The 16,441-nt window shown below is 36.1% G+C and overlaps 2 protein-coding genes and 1 non-coding gene across 4 annotated transcripts; 2 read left to right on the top strand and 1 right to left on the bottom strand.

The window, feature by feature from the left end:
• Window positions 1-8,448: 8,448 nt before the first annotated feature.
• LOC139901547 (subtilisin-like protease SBT3) lies at window positions 8,449-10,928 on the top strand. Its single transcript, XM_071884243.1, has one exon. The coding sequence runs from the start codon at window positions 8,449-8,451 to the stop codon at window positions 10,738-10,740; it is 2,292 nt and encodes a 763-aa protein (XP_071740344.1). The 3' UTR covers window positions 10,741-10,928.
• Window positions 10,929-11,096: 168 nt separating this feature from the next.
• Window positions 11,097-11,169, bottom strand: TRNAR-UCU (transfer RNA arginine (anticodon UCU)). Its single transcript has one exon. It is a non-coding gene; the product is annotated as a tRNA-Arg (tRNA).
• A 105-nt stretch (window positions 11,170-11,274) lies between these two features.
• On the top strand, window positions 11,275-15,287 carry LOC139897971 (protein DJ-1 homolog C). 2 transcript variants are annotated; one of them, XM_071880688.1, is made up of 8 exons: window positions 11,275-11,562; window positions 12,211-12,411; window positions 13,094-13,243; window positions 13,349-13,528; window positions 13,629-13,706; window positions 13,795-13,995; window positions 14,207-14,344; window positions 14,816-15,287. In XM_071880688.1, exons 1-8 carry the CDS (start codon window positions 11,296-11,298, stop codon window positions 15,026-15,028), a joined length of 1,428 nt encoding a protein of 475 aa, XP_071736789.1. In that variant the 5' UTR covers window positions 11,275-11,295; the 3' UTR covers window positions 15,029-15,287. The 2 variants fall into 2 exon arrangements, with proteins under 2 accessions (XP_071736789.1, XP_071736788.1); XM_071880687.1 differs by having other exon boundaries at window positions 13,617-13,706.
• The last annotated feature ends 1,154 nt before the right edge of the window (window positions 15,288-16,441 follow it).

Genomic DNA, 16,441 nt, shown 5'->3' with positions numbered 1-16,441 from the left:
CTGGAAACACGAAAAAGACCGTAAAACCGGATTTACGCCGTCGTAGTAACACCGCGGGCTGTTTTGGGTTAGTTAATTAAAAACTATGATAAACTTTGATTTAAAAGTTGTTATTCTGAAAATGATTGTTATTATGAACATGAAACTATATCCAAAAATTATGGTTAAACTCAAAGTGGAAGTATGTTTTCTAAAATGGTCATCTAGACGTCGTTCTTTCGACTGAAATGACTACCTTTACAAAAACGACTTGTAACTTATTTTTCCGACTATAAACCTATACTTTTTCTGTTTAGATTCATAAAATAGAGTTCAATATGAAACCATAGCAATTTGATTCACTCAAAACGGATTTAAAATGAAGAAGTTATGGGTAAAACAAGATTGGATAATTTTTCTCATTTTAGCTACGTGAAAATTGGTAACAAATCTATTCCAACCATAACTTAATCAACTTGTATTGTATATTATGTAATCTTGAGATACCATAGACACGTATACAATGTTTCGACCTATCATGTCGACACATCTATATATATTTCGGAACAACCATAGACACTCTATATGTGAATGTTGGAGTTAGCTATACAGGGTTGAGGTTGATTCCAAAATATATATAGTTTGAGTTGTGATCAATACTGAGATACGTATACACTGGGTCGTGGATTGATTCAAGATAATATTTATCGATTTATTTCTGTACATCTAACTGTGGACAACTAGTTGTAGGTTACTAACGAGGACAGCTGACTTAATAAACTTAAAACATCAAAATATATTAAAAGTGTTGTAAATATATTTTGAACATACTTTGATATATATGTATATATTGTTATAGGTTCGTGAATCAACCAGTGGCCAAGTCTTACTTCCCGACGAAGTAAAAATCTGTGAAAGTGAGTTATAGTCCCACTTTTAAAATCTAATATTTTTGGGATGAGAATACATGCAGGTTTTATAAATGATTTACAAAATAGACACAAGTACGTGAAACTACATTCTATGGTTGAATTATCGAAATCGAATATGCCCCTTTTTATTAAGTCTGGTAATCTAAGAATTAGGGAACAGACACCCTAATTGACGCGAATCCTAAAGATAGATCTATTGGGCCTAACAAACCCCATCCAAAGTACCGGATGCTTTAGTACTTCGAAATTTATATCATATCCGAAGGGTGTCCCGGAATGATGGGGATATTCTTATATATGCATCTTGTTAATGTCGGTTACCAGGTGTTCACCATATGAATGATTTTTATCTCTATGTATGGGATGTGTATTGAAATATGAAATCTTGTGGTCTATTATTATGATTTGATATATATAGGTTAAACCTATAACTCACCAACATTTTTGTTGACGTTTTAAGCATGTTTATTCTCAGGTGATTATTAAGAGCTTCCGCTGTCGCATACTTAAATAAGGACGAGATTTGGAGTCCATGCTTGTATGATATTGTGTAAAAACTGCATTCAAGAAACTTATTTTGTTGTAACATATTTGTATTGTAAACCATTATGTAATGGTCGTGTGTAAACAGGATATTTTAGATTATCATTATTTGATAATCTACGTAAAGCTTTTTAAACCTTTATTGATGAAATAAAGGTTATGGTTTGTTTTAAAATGAATGCAGTCTTTGAAAAACGTCTCATATAGAGGTCAAAACCTCGCAACGAAATCAATTAATATGGAACGTTTTTAATCAATAAGAACGGGACATTTCAGTTGGTATCCGAGCGTTGGTCTTAGAGAACCAGAATTTTGCATTAGTGTGTCTTATCGAGTTTGTTAGGATGCATTAGTGAGTCTGGACTTCGACCGTGTTTACTTGAAAAATGATTGCTTAACAAATTTTGTTGGAAACTATATATTTTTAACATGTGAATATTATGTGATATATTAATCTCTTAACGCGTTTGATATTATGTGATAGATGTCTACCTCTAGAACAAGTCCCATTGACTCACCTAATAATAATGAAGAGTCAAATGTAAATTGGAATGATTCGTGGACTGATTCACAAGTTCCCGAAGAGGAACCGGAAGAAGAGTCGGAACCGGAAGAAGAATCGGAACCGGAAGAAGAATCGGAACCGGATGAAGAAATAGAACCGGTGGGGAAAATAATAAAACGGTTAAGTAAAAGAAAATCCTCAACCAACCGACCAAGGTTAATTATGGTCAATGGTGTTTCCGCCAAGGAAGCAAAATATTGGGAGGATTACCAATTCTCCGATGAATCGGATTCCGACGAGAATTCCGATGATGTTATAGAAATTACCCCAACTGAATTTAAAAAGGCAAAAGAAAATAATAAGGGAAAGGGCATAAAAATAGAGAAATCTAATTCCAACCCCGATGAACTTTATATGTATCGTCAACCCCCGAAGTCCTTAAGATGTAACAATGACCCGGGAACCTCTAAACCACCAGGTTTTTCTAAACCAATGTGGACAACGACGGCTCGTATTAGGGGAACATCATATATCCCTAGAAACTTGGCAAAACGAACCAAAACCGAACAAGAAGAAACGAGCGAGTCGGAATAAGATAGTTGTATTCGTGTGGTGTAATATATGTAATATAGTGTGCTTATGCTTTATGATATATGTAAAAATTGCTTGTATTAATAAGTATTTTTTTTATGAATCTAACTCTTGTCTATTTTACAGTATAAAAACACAAAATGGATAGACAACCCAATATTTTAAGAGACCTACCCGGAGACATGATTGATGAAATCTTGTCTAGAGTCGGTCAGAATTCTTCGGCACAACTATTTAAGGCGAGATCAGTTTGTAAGACATTCGAAGAACGTTCCAAGAATGCCTTGGTTTATAAAAGGATTTCGTTTGAAAGATGGGGGATATCACATTGGGAAACCCATAAGTTACGATGTGTTTACTTTGACGCATATATTGCGGGGAACCCAAATGCTATTTTACGCAATGGGTTAAGAAATTATTTTGACTCAATATATCCGAATATTGGACTTCGTGATTTAGAAAAAGCGGCTAACATGCAACATAAAGAAGCATGTTATGCTTATGGATTAGTAATGTTCGCTTCTCACCAAAGTGAGAACAAGAACATCGGGCTACAACTATTAAACAAAACGTTCCCACAAGTGACGGAGTCGGTAATTGGGGTAAGAAATGAGGTTTTTAGATTGTTACGGGACTGTTGGACATTACGTAACCCTCGTCCCTTTGACGACGTTACAACACGCTGTCTTATCAACGGCCATAATGGTTATGTTCCACAAGACCAAGGATGGGAAGTAATCCTAGTAAAACCAGAATGCATGACTTGTTTCTGGACGTATGAATTACGTGTCTTTATTGCCTTTGCTGAACGACTTGTGTACTAGCTAGAATTATCTTCACAACCATCTTGTATCAAATTTATTGTGTGCTATATTTCATGCTATATGTAAAATAAGCGATATTGTAAATTTGTAAAATATTGTGTAAAAGTTTGAACGCGAAATATTATTATAATCAGTTTTTCATATAGAATTGTAGTAGTTGAATTGTATATTAGCTACTAAGTATGAACTTAACGGGTAGGTACTACCCGAATTTAAACTTATAAAATGCTAATATGAAGAAAAAGCTTTTATAAATGAGTTCATATTATGCTACGAAATACTATTAACTACTCTTAATATTCTGTATGATTAACTTGTTCCATTTGACTATTTTGAAGGAAATGGCACCGACTACTCGACACACCGTGAATATGAATGAAGAGGAATTCCGTACTTTTCTAGCTTCAAACATAGCCGCAGTACAGGCTGCGCTACATACCAACAATAACCTTGGATCTGGCAGTACAGGAAATCGTGTAGGATGCACCTACAAAGAATTCACTGCCTGCAAACCTTTGGAATTTGATGGAACCGAAGGACCGATCGGATTGAAACGGTGGACCGAGAAGGTCGAATCAGTGTTTGCCATAAGTAAGTGTACTGAAGAGGACAAAGTGAAGTACGCTACGCATACCTTCACAGGTTCTGCGTTAACATGGTGGAATACCTATCTAGAGCAAGTGGGACAAGATGATGCGTACGCACTACCGTGGTCAGCATTCAAGCACTTGATGAACGAGAAGTACCGTCCCAGAACCGAGGTCAATAAGCTCAAGACAGAACTTAGAGGGTTACGAACCCAAGGATTTGATATTACCACGTACGAAAGACGATTCACAGAATTGTGCCTATTGTGTCCGGGAGCATTCGAAGATGAGGAAGAGAAGATCGACGCGTTTGTGAAAGGATATTTTAGATTATCATTATTTGATAATCTACGTAAAGCTTTTTAAACCTTTATTGATGAAATAAAGGTTATGGTTTGTTTTAAAATGAATGCAGTCTTTGAAAAACGTCTCATATAGAGGTCAAAACCTCGCAACGAAATCAATTAATATGGAACGTTTTTAATCAATAAGAACGGGACATTTCATACGTAATACCCATAGTTTAATCCTCATAAACATATATGTGTGCGTAACTGTTGGGGGCATTTTATAGTCATTTCGCTCGGGGCATGCAAAAACTTTGACCAAAGTTTGACCGACCCCCGTTCTTCATCAACAAACTTCTGGTAATACGCCTGCTTTTGAAATGCTTTGACGAATTGCGTAAAACTGACCAGTGTGACCACCGCCTTTCACTCGAATCCTCATGTCAACGTTCGCAAATTTTTATCGTCCAACGAAAAGAATTGGTTCGTACACTTTGTTTCGAAGAATCTCGGGCTGAAGATAGTTAATTGGAGCTCCGTTTACTTTGATTAATCCACGGCTGGCCAGGCCTTGCAGTGAGTTACGGCGACCGCTGTTTTCTTCCGGCACCGAAACATTGGACGAAAACCTGTAAGGCTGCTGTTTCCATGGTTGCCAAAATACAAAACCCATATTTGTGACTGGAACAATGAGGATTATTTGGAAGATGATGAATTGATTACGGGTTTACATTGTTACGTTTGATTTTGGGCCTTTTTCATTTCTTTATCTCGTTATAGCCCAGGTAAATTATTGGGAAGTTCAATTCAATGGTTAAATTTTATTTTGACAAAATTGCGCCGTTGGTCCATTATGTTTGTATTAAATAGCATGGATAACCTTTATCTATTTTTTTGGCGTCGTTAACCTTCAACTTTCAAACTTTGGCATGGATGACCTTTAGCGTAACTCCCGTTAAATTTTTGACGTTAACTACGTGCCCAACATGTGAGGGTAATTTCGCCCACAACTATATTGTGCTGCATTTATAAAAGACAAAAACCCACTTCAAAACCCTTTAATCGTATTCCCTCTTTTTATTATTCGTTCCCAATTATCCAAACTCAAAACCCTAATTTGACACAATCGGTCGTCATTGTAGGCCCAATTAAGGTATTAGGGTTCTGTAGTGGTTCATAATGGTTCAGTTGAAAGCTCATCAGATGGAGAAAAAATAATTAAGCGTACAATAACAAAAACTTCACATATGTTTTATGTATCTAGAAGTTTATTGCAAAACTTCATAACAAATATTCTGATAGTTGTTTCATGTGTGCTATGCTTTGTTCATATGAAGAACTGCACAAAAAACTTGCAGATATGTTCAGTGTAGAGAAATCTTTTTTGCATATGAATATAAATATGATGTTGTATAATATGCCTTGCAAATCACGAATTTACAATATCTACCATTTGTATCTAATATCATTTTTTATTGTGTTGCAGTAAGTTCTCAAAGACAGCACAAAGACTAACAATTGTGATGGATTTTGGTAGTAATAATAATATACTCGTAGTAGTTTAATTAATGGCAGATTAGGAGATTTTTGTAACATGTACTAACTTATAAACATATAAAGTTGTATGCATTGTGAAAGTGTTTCAGGGATCAAAATGCAGGTTTCTTGGTTGGTATGACCCACTAATTTGTAGTCGTGCGAATTTTTTTCTACCTGGGTTGCTAAACGCAAAGAATAAGAGTGATGCTAAAGCCAAGAATGCATAAACTCAAGCTTTCATGTTGAAGATTATGTTGCTTCGTATTTGGCTACGGATTTTTTGTTGTTATTGTTGTTGTTGTTTTTGCTTTGATGTTTGTTTGTTGACTAGACATGTAAATTGGGGGTACTGTCATGTATTTCAAATCCTTGTTGGGTGTACTTTAATTGAATCAAGAATGAATAAATTTCAATTTCTTTATGTTCAACCCTCTTGTTTATTGACTGCTTACAAGTTTGTGTTACAAGTTTGACTCACAAGTTTGGATTGACTGTATGACTTACAAGTCTTGACTTGAATTTTGTGTATAAGATAAGTATGTCTTACAAGTTTTTGTGTATAAGACAAGTATGTCTTACAAGTTTGCATTTACAGTTTGATACATTTTGACCTAGATTTTTGACTTACAACGTTATGAACAAAAGTTATATTTTAACGGATTGTAAGAGCCCATTTTGACCATTTTGTGTATAAGAGCACATTTTGACATATTGTAACAACACATTTTGACAGATTGTAAAGCACATTTTGTATATAAGATCACATTTTGACATATTGTAAGAGCACATTTTGACCATAACTCTAACTTTTGACATATTATAACCATAACTCAGACTTTTGAACATATTGACCATTTGGATCATTTTTACCAAACTTTTGATCATAACTCAGTCTATTGAACAAAAGTGACCAATGTTGACTGTTTAATCCTAAAGTGACATAATGGTGACTGTTTTGACCCAAAGTGACCTAATGGTGAATGTTTTGACCAAAAGTGAAGTGACCTAATGGTGACTGTTTTGACCCAAATTTGCAAATGAACACATTTTTGACCCAAAGTGACCTAATGGTGAATGTTTTGACCAAAAATGACTAATTTGCAAATGAACACATTTCCATAAAACCTAGGACCTGGATTGTTGTATATCCATGATGTCGTAAGAACAGTAATACGACTACACTAACATCGAACCATCTTGGAATCAATTGTTGCTGTTGATTGAAATTAGGGCTTTGCAATTGGGGACTGAACGATTAAACTACTGTTATTGAAATACACTGTAACGTGGATTGCAAAAAAAAACTGGACTAATTTACCCTCACGTGCTTGGCACATGAGGAAACTTAACGAAGAGATTTTAACGGGAGTTAGGTTGAAGGTCATCCATGCCAAATTTCTAAAGTTGAAGGTTAATGGTGCCAAAAAAATAGATAAAGGTTATCCGTGCTATTTGATATAAACATCAGGGACCAACGGCGCAATTTTGTCTTTTATTTTTTACTTTTTTCCTTGCAAATATAAAATGAGGAATAAATCTATAATTATCTAACATGCAAAAGCTATAGTTTGGCACCACATTCAAACTCCGTTTTTCCTGTATAAATCTGTTAAACGCCTGGGGAACTTGTGGGCATGGTTCAACGATTCACTCATGTACTTTGTGTCATGAGATAGGGAGATGTCATGGGTTCGATCCTTAGGGATGACATGTTTTCTTTAAAACAATTGAACAACAATAATGGTGGTATATATTGACCCTATAGGAAGGTTTTACCGGATTCGTTCACGGACCTCTACCCAGGAACACTGCCCGAATGGATGTGTTCCCGGGTACCGTCGATCGGGTTCGGGTTTCCGCCCGAACGTGTGTGATACGTATAAATGATGAGGGTCGTTGAAGTAAATGATCTACTGATATCAAAAAATCGCCGTTAAAAAAAAATTGAAATCTGCTAAACGCCTAAACATATACTGTAAAATTCGAATGTCTTCGTCATATCTATTATGTGATGAGAACGAGACTGATCACTGTGACAAAATATGCAAACTCTAACACGAATGGGATCGAATATGCACCCACATTTGTTTAATCTATTGTAGAAGTAGAGGGAGATGGGGATTTGAATGAGATTTTCATTTCCGCTTACTTGTTATCAACAATTTTAAAAAGTTTCAAAAGATAAAGGTGGAAATCGATTTTAATTAAAAACGGGTTTTTAAAGTCTACAAAAGAAACCGGTTTGTTAATAAAAGGAGTTTTTTAAAAATAGAAAACAGTTTTTGATGAAAAGAGAGGTTCTAAAGTTCATCAAAGAGACCGATTTATTTAATTAGTTGAGTTTCTCTTGTAAAATACTCCTCAAATGAAATTTTAGTGGTTTCTTGATATCTTCATTTGCATCTCCACAACCAAAGTAACTTACTGTCCATACACATAAATCCACATACTTAAAACCTTGTTATCGTTACAAATCACAACTACATTGTTAGCAGCCTTCACCTCACATAAGTGTACAAAAAAATATATACTCTCCTAAAACAGTATCATACATTCGGCTTAAACTGTTGGTCTTTTGCCATTGTATCATGAATCTCCAAGTATATATAACTGATACTCTTTTATCACTTCAAAACATACTCAAACAAAACGAATCGATCAATGGATCTTAGATTCGTCTCCATTCTTTTCACATTCGTAATAGTATCAATTACATCGATCTCATCTTCATCGAATGATGATCGAGCTGCTTACATTGTTCTAATGGACAAAACAACGATGCCATCACCATATTCCGATCACCACAATTGGTACACATCTATACTTTCGTCCCTTAATTCGAACGACGATCAAGTTAACGCTAAGCATCTCTACACGTATAACCATGTCATCGACGGATTCAGCGCAGTCCTAACAAAATCTCAACTCGCTAAACTTGAAAACACGCCAGGTTATCTTACAACGTTCGAAGAACAACTTGGGCAGCTTCTCACAACCCATACACCTAAGTACTTGGGACTAAAAAAACACGCAGGATTATGGCCCGTTTCTGGATTTGGCGAAGATATGATTATTGGCATAATCGACACGGGAATTTGGCCCGAAAGTGAAAGTTTTCACGATAAAGGGATGTCGGATGTACCTTCTCGATGGCGTGGGACATGCGAAAACGAAGGGTTTTGTAATAAAAAGCTAATCGGTGCGCGCAAGTTTAGTGAAGGAATGAAGCATTTAAAGGAGAACATTTCAACGATCGATGATTACGATTCGCCTAGAGATTTCGAAGGGCATGGAACGCATACGTCATCAACAGCAGCCGGTAATCGTGTACAATTTGCAGATTATTTCGGTTATGCAAAGGGGACAGCAACTGGGATCGCACCAAAAGCGCGTTTAGCCATGTATAAAGTGTTGTTTTTGAACAATTCATATGATGCTGCAGCAAGTGACACATTAGCAGGAATGGATAAAGCGATAGAAGACGGTGTGGATCTCATGTCGTTATCGTTAGGGTTTATTGAAACACCTTTTCATCAAAACCCTATTGCGATCGGGGCGTTTGCAGCTATGGAGAAAGGGATATTTGTTTCTTGTGCAGCTGGTAATAACGGTCCGCATCGTTACACTATGCTTAACGGAGCTCCTTGGATAACTACGGTAGGCGCAGGCACAATAGATCGCGATTTCGCTGCATTAGTTACACCAAGTGATCCTAATTTCAAAACCCTAATTGGGAAATCGGTTTTCCCCGAAAACCTCTTGGTAGAGCGAGTTCCTATCTTTTACGGATTCGGGAATAAAAGCAAAGAAAGTTGTGACATTCTTGATCGTAAAGATGTTCAAGGAAAGTATGTTTTTTGTGATGATACTTATTCCATAACATTTGATGAACTCGAAACAAGTGGGGCCATCGGAGCGATTTTTAGTTCGGATTTTGGAAACTTCCTTCGACCACGAGACTTTAACTTCCCGTTCGTTGTACTCGAACCGAAGGTTGGAAACGTGTTTAAAAAGTACTTGATTAGCACAAAAAACGCAAGTATTAGCGTAAAGTATGGTGAAACGATTTTGGATGTAAAACCAGCACCACAAGTTGCATACTTCTCGTCAAGAGGACCCGACGAAAGATCTCCATGGATCTTGAAACCCGATCTTTTAGCTCCCGGTGTCGATATATTGGCTGCGTGGACCCCGAATAGGAAAAGTGCACCGATCGGAGATGATTACTTGTTAAGTGATTATAAGCTTCTTTCGGGTACATCAATGGCTTCACCACATGTAGTAGGTGTAGCTGCTTTACTAAAATCGATCCATCGTGAGTGGAGCCCGGCTGCAATTCGATCAGCAATGATGACATCAGCGGATATTCACGACAATAATCATAGCGTAATTATAGATATGACTACTACTGAAGAAGGTAACCCTTTAGATTTTGGTGCGGGTCAAGTTAACCCAAATAAAGCTATGGATCCTGGGCTTGTTTATGACATTGAACCACAAGATTACATTAACTATCTTTGTGCAATAAACTACACAAGTAACGAAATTCGAGTAATTACAAAGAGATCAGAGATTAATTGTGAGAATGCAACACTTGATCTTAACTACCCTTCATTTATTTTAGTCTTGAATAACACAAACACGAGTAGTAACACCTTTGAAAGGGTGTTAACAAATGTGGGGTCCACGTCAAGTTGTTCGTATAGAGCAGTGGTGAAGACTCCTTCTTCGGGTATGAAAGTTGTCGTTGAACCTGAAACGACCTTTTTCGAAGGGAAATATAGTACAGCGAAGTTTAAGATGAGAGTTGATGTTGACATAACTCATGCTCCTCCAACTTATGCTGGGTATTATGGTAATTCTGGGTATCTAAGTTGGGTCGAGGTGAATGGGACCCGTGTCGTTCGAAGCCCGATTGTGTCTGCAATGGCATCGGCCAAACCGCCCTTATAAGACGGAGAAATGGGTTCCATATATGCATAAAAGAGCAGGCTTCAACTAGCTTAAGTTGCATTTTTTAGTGAAGTGTACAAGGCTCAAAAGTAATCTTGCAAGTGTTTTCTAATAATGGTGGTACCACGGTTTATAGAATGAAGATTCAAGATCAAGAATTTGTAACAAAATGGACAAATCAAAAGTATAAAACTACTAGCTGAAAACAATTCAATACCACCAAATGTGAAGTTGTTATATATGTTAATATGTCCGAACAAATATAAGCATAAAAAATCAAAAGTATTAAAATGCATAATTTAATGACAGCTCCATTAAGAAAAAGTAAAAAAACAAAAAATATATAAAAAAATAAACACACCCGGTGGGACTCGAACCCACAATCGCCTGATTAGAAGTCAGACGCCTTATCCATTAGGCCACGGGTGCCTTTTTATAATTTAATTCCTATTAAAATTTTAAATTAATATAAAATATAATAAATGTTTTGTGCCCATTTAGTAACTTTTTGGTACAGTACAGAGTAACCTGATAAACTGTGATTGTAGCGGAGTAATGAACTCTGTTATGGTGATTTTATCACCGTTAAATTTTCCGATGAAGACGGAAGCTGCTGCATTCCGTCCATCTCAAATGATATCCGCTGATATTATTCACCGCCGGCAACCACTAACTAACTTCAATTTCCGCTTAAACCTCCCTAAAACCCTATCTTCTTCTCCATCCGCCACCGCCAGTGCTACTACAATTGAAATTGAACCATTACAAATTGAAATTGAACCATCAAAATCTGAAATTGAATCTTCAGTTCCGGTCAAAAAGGTAAAATATACCATATGCATCTCTCTGTGTATACATATTTTGGCTATATGAATATATTCTAATATTCTCATAGGGCCTGTAAAATTCAATTATTATATTTTTTTTTTATTGTAAAGTTAAATATTTAATAAGAAAGAAGTCTAAAATTTCAAACAATATAGACAATTTCTGTAAAAATGAACTTTACTTGATTCCTCAATTGGTAAAAAAGTGAACTTTGACTCCTTTTTTGACTTAAATATGAGTGATTGGATATGAAATTATGGAATTTAAATTTGTTAGTTACTCAATGGTAGAGCATTTTACACTATGCAAATAAGGACCTCTATATACACCTGTTAGTTTTAGCTGTTAAATACAAGGAGTAAGTATTAAACTTTCAAAACTTTGAGGTTTATTTTAGGCCAATGTTGACAAAGAACCTATTAGCACAATCCATATAACCTTCTGCAAATACACATAGATATATACTTAGTTAATTATATCCATAACTACATGCATATATGCATTTATGGTTACAAACAATAGTATGGAACCCAAGTACTAAGGTGTACATGGCATGCGAGTTTGACCATTTCGAAACCAGTTCTTTATTCCTCTTGATGTATGTAATCTTTATTTAACTATGAATTTGCCCGTTTTCAATAGGTTTTGATCCCAATTGGGTTAGGATCAGAAGAAATGGAAACTGTTATAATGGTGAACGTGCTGCGTCAAGCTGGTGCAGAGGTTATTCTTGCTTCAGTTGAGCCTGAATTAAGAGTTAAACTTTCAGGTGGTACCATACTTATTGCTGACGTATCAATTACCGAATGTTCAGATCAAATGTTCGATCTTGTTGCTCTTCCTGTAAGTTCTCCAAACTTTAAACCCTCTTTTTTTAGTTTTATTTTTTTGTAAATTATATTAATTGATTGCTGGTACGTATCATTTGCCCTATCTATTTCGTTTTTATGACCATTTCTGGCCGGAGGTCCTTTTGTAAACAATCTCTTTTGCTCTAGAGTAGAGGGAGGGACGACCTTATCTAGGCGCGGGTTCTATACCGGCGAGTAGAGTAGTGACTTCCTTCTAATCTAGGGTACGAGGAATGATTGTCTACACCCACCTCTCCCATACCCTACTTTTGTGGGATTGGGTATTGTTGTTGTTGTATATTAATTGATTGTTGCAGCCCGGTCTTCATAGTTTCTATGTTTTTTCCTTTTGATATTTATCTCAACTGAAAGGTTGCAAAAATCGCTACTACTCGGTCGGGACATTTCAGGAGTACTCGGAAACTCGGGGAGTACTAGAGTGTCCTCGGCTGTTGACCAAGTTTGACTTTCACCAATTTCGACCGATTTTTGAGTAATCCCGAGTTTTGGCCTAGGTTTGACCGATTTTCCGAGTAATGCCGAGTTTTGGCTGAGTTTGACTGAGATTTACTAAGTTTGACCGAGTTCTCGCTGAGTGCTCCCCGAATTGCAAAAAACGAGTACTCGCCGAGTAATTCCGAGTTATGCAACACTGATCACCTGTGCATCTGTAGGGAGGCATGCCTGGTTCTGTACGTTTAAGAGACTGTAAAACACTCGAAGAAATTACGAAAAAGCAAGCTGAAGAAAAACGGTTATATGCGGCTATTTGTGCTGCTCCAGCTGTTACGCTTTTGCCTTGGGGTCTTCTCAAGAGAAAAAAGGTACTATAGTATATATGCATTTTACACATATAAATATATAATACTATGTGTATGTCTATCTGAATATTTACTCGGTAATGTAATTATGAACGCGTTTTTACTCAGACAACTTGTCATCCTGCATTTTGGCACAAGCTTCCAACTTTTCGGGCCGTTAAAACAAATCTTCAAGTTGATGACGAATTAACAACTAGTCGTGGCCCTGCTACTAGCTTTCAATTTTCCGTTTCATTAGTCGAGCAACTTTTTGGAGATGCTACATCCACAAAGATTGGAAATCTTTTAGTGAGACCTAAAATTATTTATTTATTACTATTTTTTATGTTACGGAATAATGGATGATTGACGCAAGTTGACTTTTTCTGTGTTCTTGAATTTGTACAAGTTAATGGATGCTGATGATGAGCTTTCTCGGAAGAAAGAGATCAACGAAGTTGAGTGGGCTGTTGATCATACCCCTCGTGTACGAGTTTCGTGTTTTCTTTTTCACGAGATTTTTTTGTAAATTTTTTTTTGTTAAGTAATTGTTCTTCATTGTTTGATCACGACAGGTTCTCATTCCAATTGCAAATGGTTCTGAAGATATCGATGTGATTACAGTTGTAGATATACTACGACGGGCTAAGCTAGATGTTACGGTTGCTTCAGTTGAAAAAACTTTGACGATTTCAGGGTCCCACGGCATAAAAAGTGTCGCAGATAAGTTAATAAAGAACGCTGCTGAATCCGTGTATGATTTGATTATATTACCAGTGAGTCAACTTTAATGAGTTTGTACGTATCTATAGAAGGTTCCATTGTGCTAAATTTTCTTACGCAGCCAGCTTGATTACTCTCTGGTTGTTTCCAACCCTTCCCTGGCCACCACATTATATTCTTGCCAGACAGGATTCCAACCTTTGGGCTATGGTTTGTATTAAATTTTCTTACGGATGTTTTGTTTTAAATATGCTTAAACTATAGGGAGGAGACACTGGTGTTGAGCGGTTACAAAAATCCAGGATTTTGAAGAAATTGCTTAAAGAACAAGTTTCCGATGGACGGAAATACGGAGCGATTTCTTCGTCGATTTCAATTCTTCATAAACATAGCTTGCTCCAAGTAAGTTGTTTGTCTCTGGTCAACTACAATAGTTATTCTACTTTTTAAGGGTAACGGGTCAATTAGGGTTATATTTGACGGGTATAATAATGAAAATTAAGCAGTAACGCATAGGAGTTGAACTTTGCACAAAGTGTGCTAAAATGTAAAAAAAAAATATGAATTTATTTTCCATTTTGCACCAATAAATACATCATGCAATCAAGCTCCCATTCTTTTCGGAAACGAAAAAAAAAAAAAAAAAGATTAAGGGTGCGTTTGATTGCCTCTTAAATCTTAATTGAATAGTTCAGCATTCAAATGCAAGTGCCTTTATTTTTGACATCTGGATGACAAATAATGTTGAACAAATAATGTTGAACCATTTGGATGAACCATCAAAATGTACACAACGATTGTTTGTCGAAAACCAACAATTTTACTATATACAGTGAGCAATTTTGCCGACTCAAACGAACTTTATTGCTTCAGGACAAGAACGCAGCCGCTCATACATCTGTATTAAACAACCTTGATAGTAATGCCATGGTCAATTCTCAAGTTGTGATTGACGGTAGACTAATTACGTGTCGGGGTTCTTCAAGTGGCCCGGAATTTGCGTTGGCTATAATTGCCAAGTTTTTCGGACATGGAAGAGCAAAAAGTGTAGCCGCAGGTCTTGTTTTTGAATACCGATCAACCTAAATGCAGATGAAACTAAAGCTACTACTTTACTGGTTAAGTTGGGTCGTTTTTATATAACTCCAAATCCAGGTTGACTACATGGGCTATCAGTTCAATTCAAGATTTAATCTGGGCCGTTGATGCTGTTGCTTCATTGTGGCTGGTAATGGCAGATGATCAACATATTAAAGCCCTTTAAGCAACTCCTTTTAGTAATATTTTGCATATATGTATGCTTATATGGCATGTTAGCTCTTGTAATATTATAATTATAAATTATAATTATAAATTTAGATTATAATACAAGATAAATATGTTAGCAACCTTTTTGTATATGGCTGGTTATGTGGAGTAGCTTTCACACACTTATGAGCCAAAATCTGCGATCAAGAGACAATTATGTAGAGTAGCTTTTGCACCCTTATTGCAGCATGTCCGTTTTCTTGTTTGTTGAATAAGAAGAAATGCAAATGTCTGTTTTTTTTTTTTTTTTTTTTTTTTTTAAATAGAAAAAACGAAAACTTTAAAACAGATCCTTTTTTTGAAAAAAGAAAATTACTGCCAAGAATACAAGCTACAAACAATATACGACAAGGTTCATGAAAAGAAAAAGCAAAATCCAACCAAAACAAAAGACGAGCTAGAGTAACCAAAAGTCGAGCCATACAACAAAAACCAAAACACAACTTAACGAAACAATAAACTACTACATTGTGAAACAACCATACGAAACTAACCGAACCACCTGGCCAGGTCCGAATTACTTGATCAAGGATTTGCCCTTGCGTTCCGGCTTGGAAACTATACCATCAACATTGTTATAATTCACAGGCTTACCTGTTAGAATACAGCAACAAAACCAACTTACCTTCTTTGGGTAAGTTTGACTTTTGGGATCAGAAGTCAAACTTCATCCTTTCCCGTTTAAGAAGATCACAAGACTGCCTTTCAGCGAATACAAAACTCTGCACAAAACAGCAACTTTTCCATAAATGTAAAAGGGGGTTCTAAAGCTTAATTGGATCTCAACCATAAATAGAAATAGCTGTTAGAAGTTGTGTTATATAAACAACACTTGCCATTGTAAAAATTAAGTTAAGATTGTATCAATAGTACAAACTCATTGTAATCTGTTAATTCTTACAAATTAACATAGTATCAGAGCTGAAGGTTTGCTGATTCTGAATCATACAAAAAAATTCAGAGCTTCAATCATTTACCACAATTTGAGCCGCCATGTCCGAAGACAGTAGCTCAAATCAAACTCAAATAAAAGTTCATTATACAAATGATAAAGGTTACCTAAATGCTCTTTGCCAAACCTCGCCGTTCACCACCAACAAAACCAAGCCATTCCAAAGAGATGGAATTCGGAAGAAGTGCTCGAATAGTAGAGTGGCTGAAAAGTTGGGGATGACGGCAATGGTGGCAGTA

This window comes from Rutidosis leptorrhynchoides, chromosome 3 (assembly GCF_046630445.1).
Source record: "Rutidosis leptorrhynchoides isolate AG116_Rl617_1_P2 chromosome 3, CSIRO_AGI_Rlap_v1, whole genome shotgun sequence".
Lineage (NCBI taxonomy): Eukaryota > Viridiplantae > Streptophyta > Magnoliopsida > Asterales > Asteraceae > Rutidosis > Rutidosis leptorrhynchoides.
The sequence above is the reverse complement of the archived record's forward strand: the minus strand, read 5'-3'. Positions and strand labels throughout refer to the sequence as shown.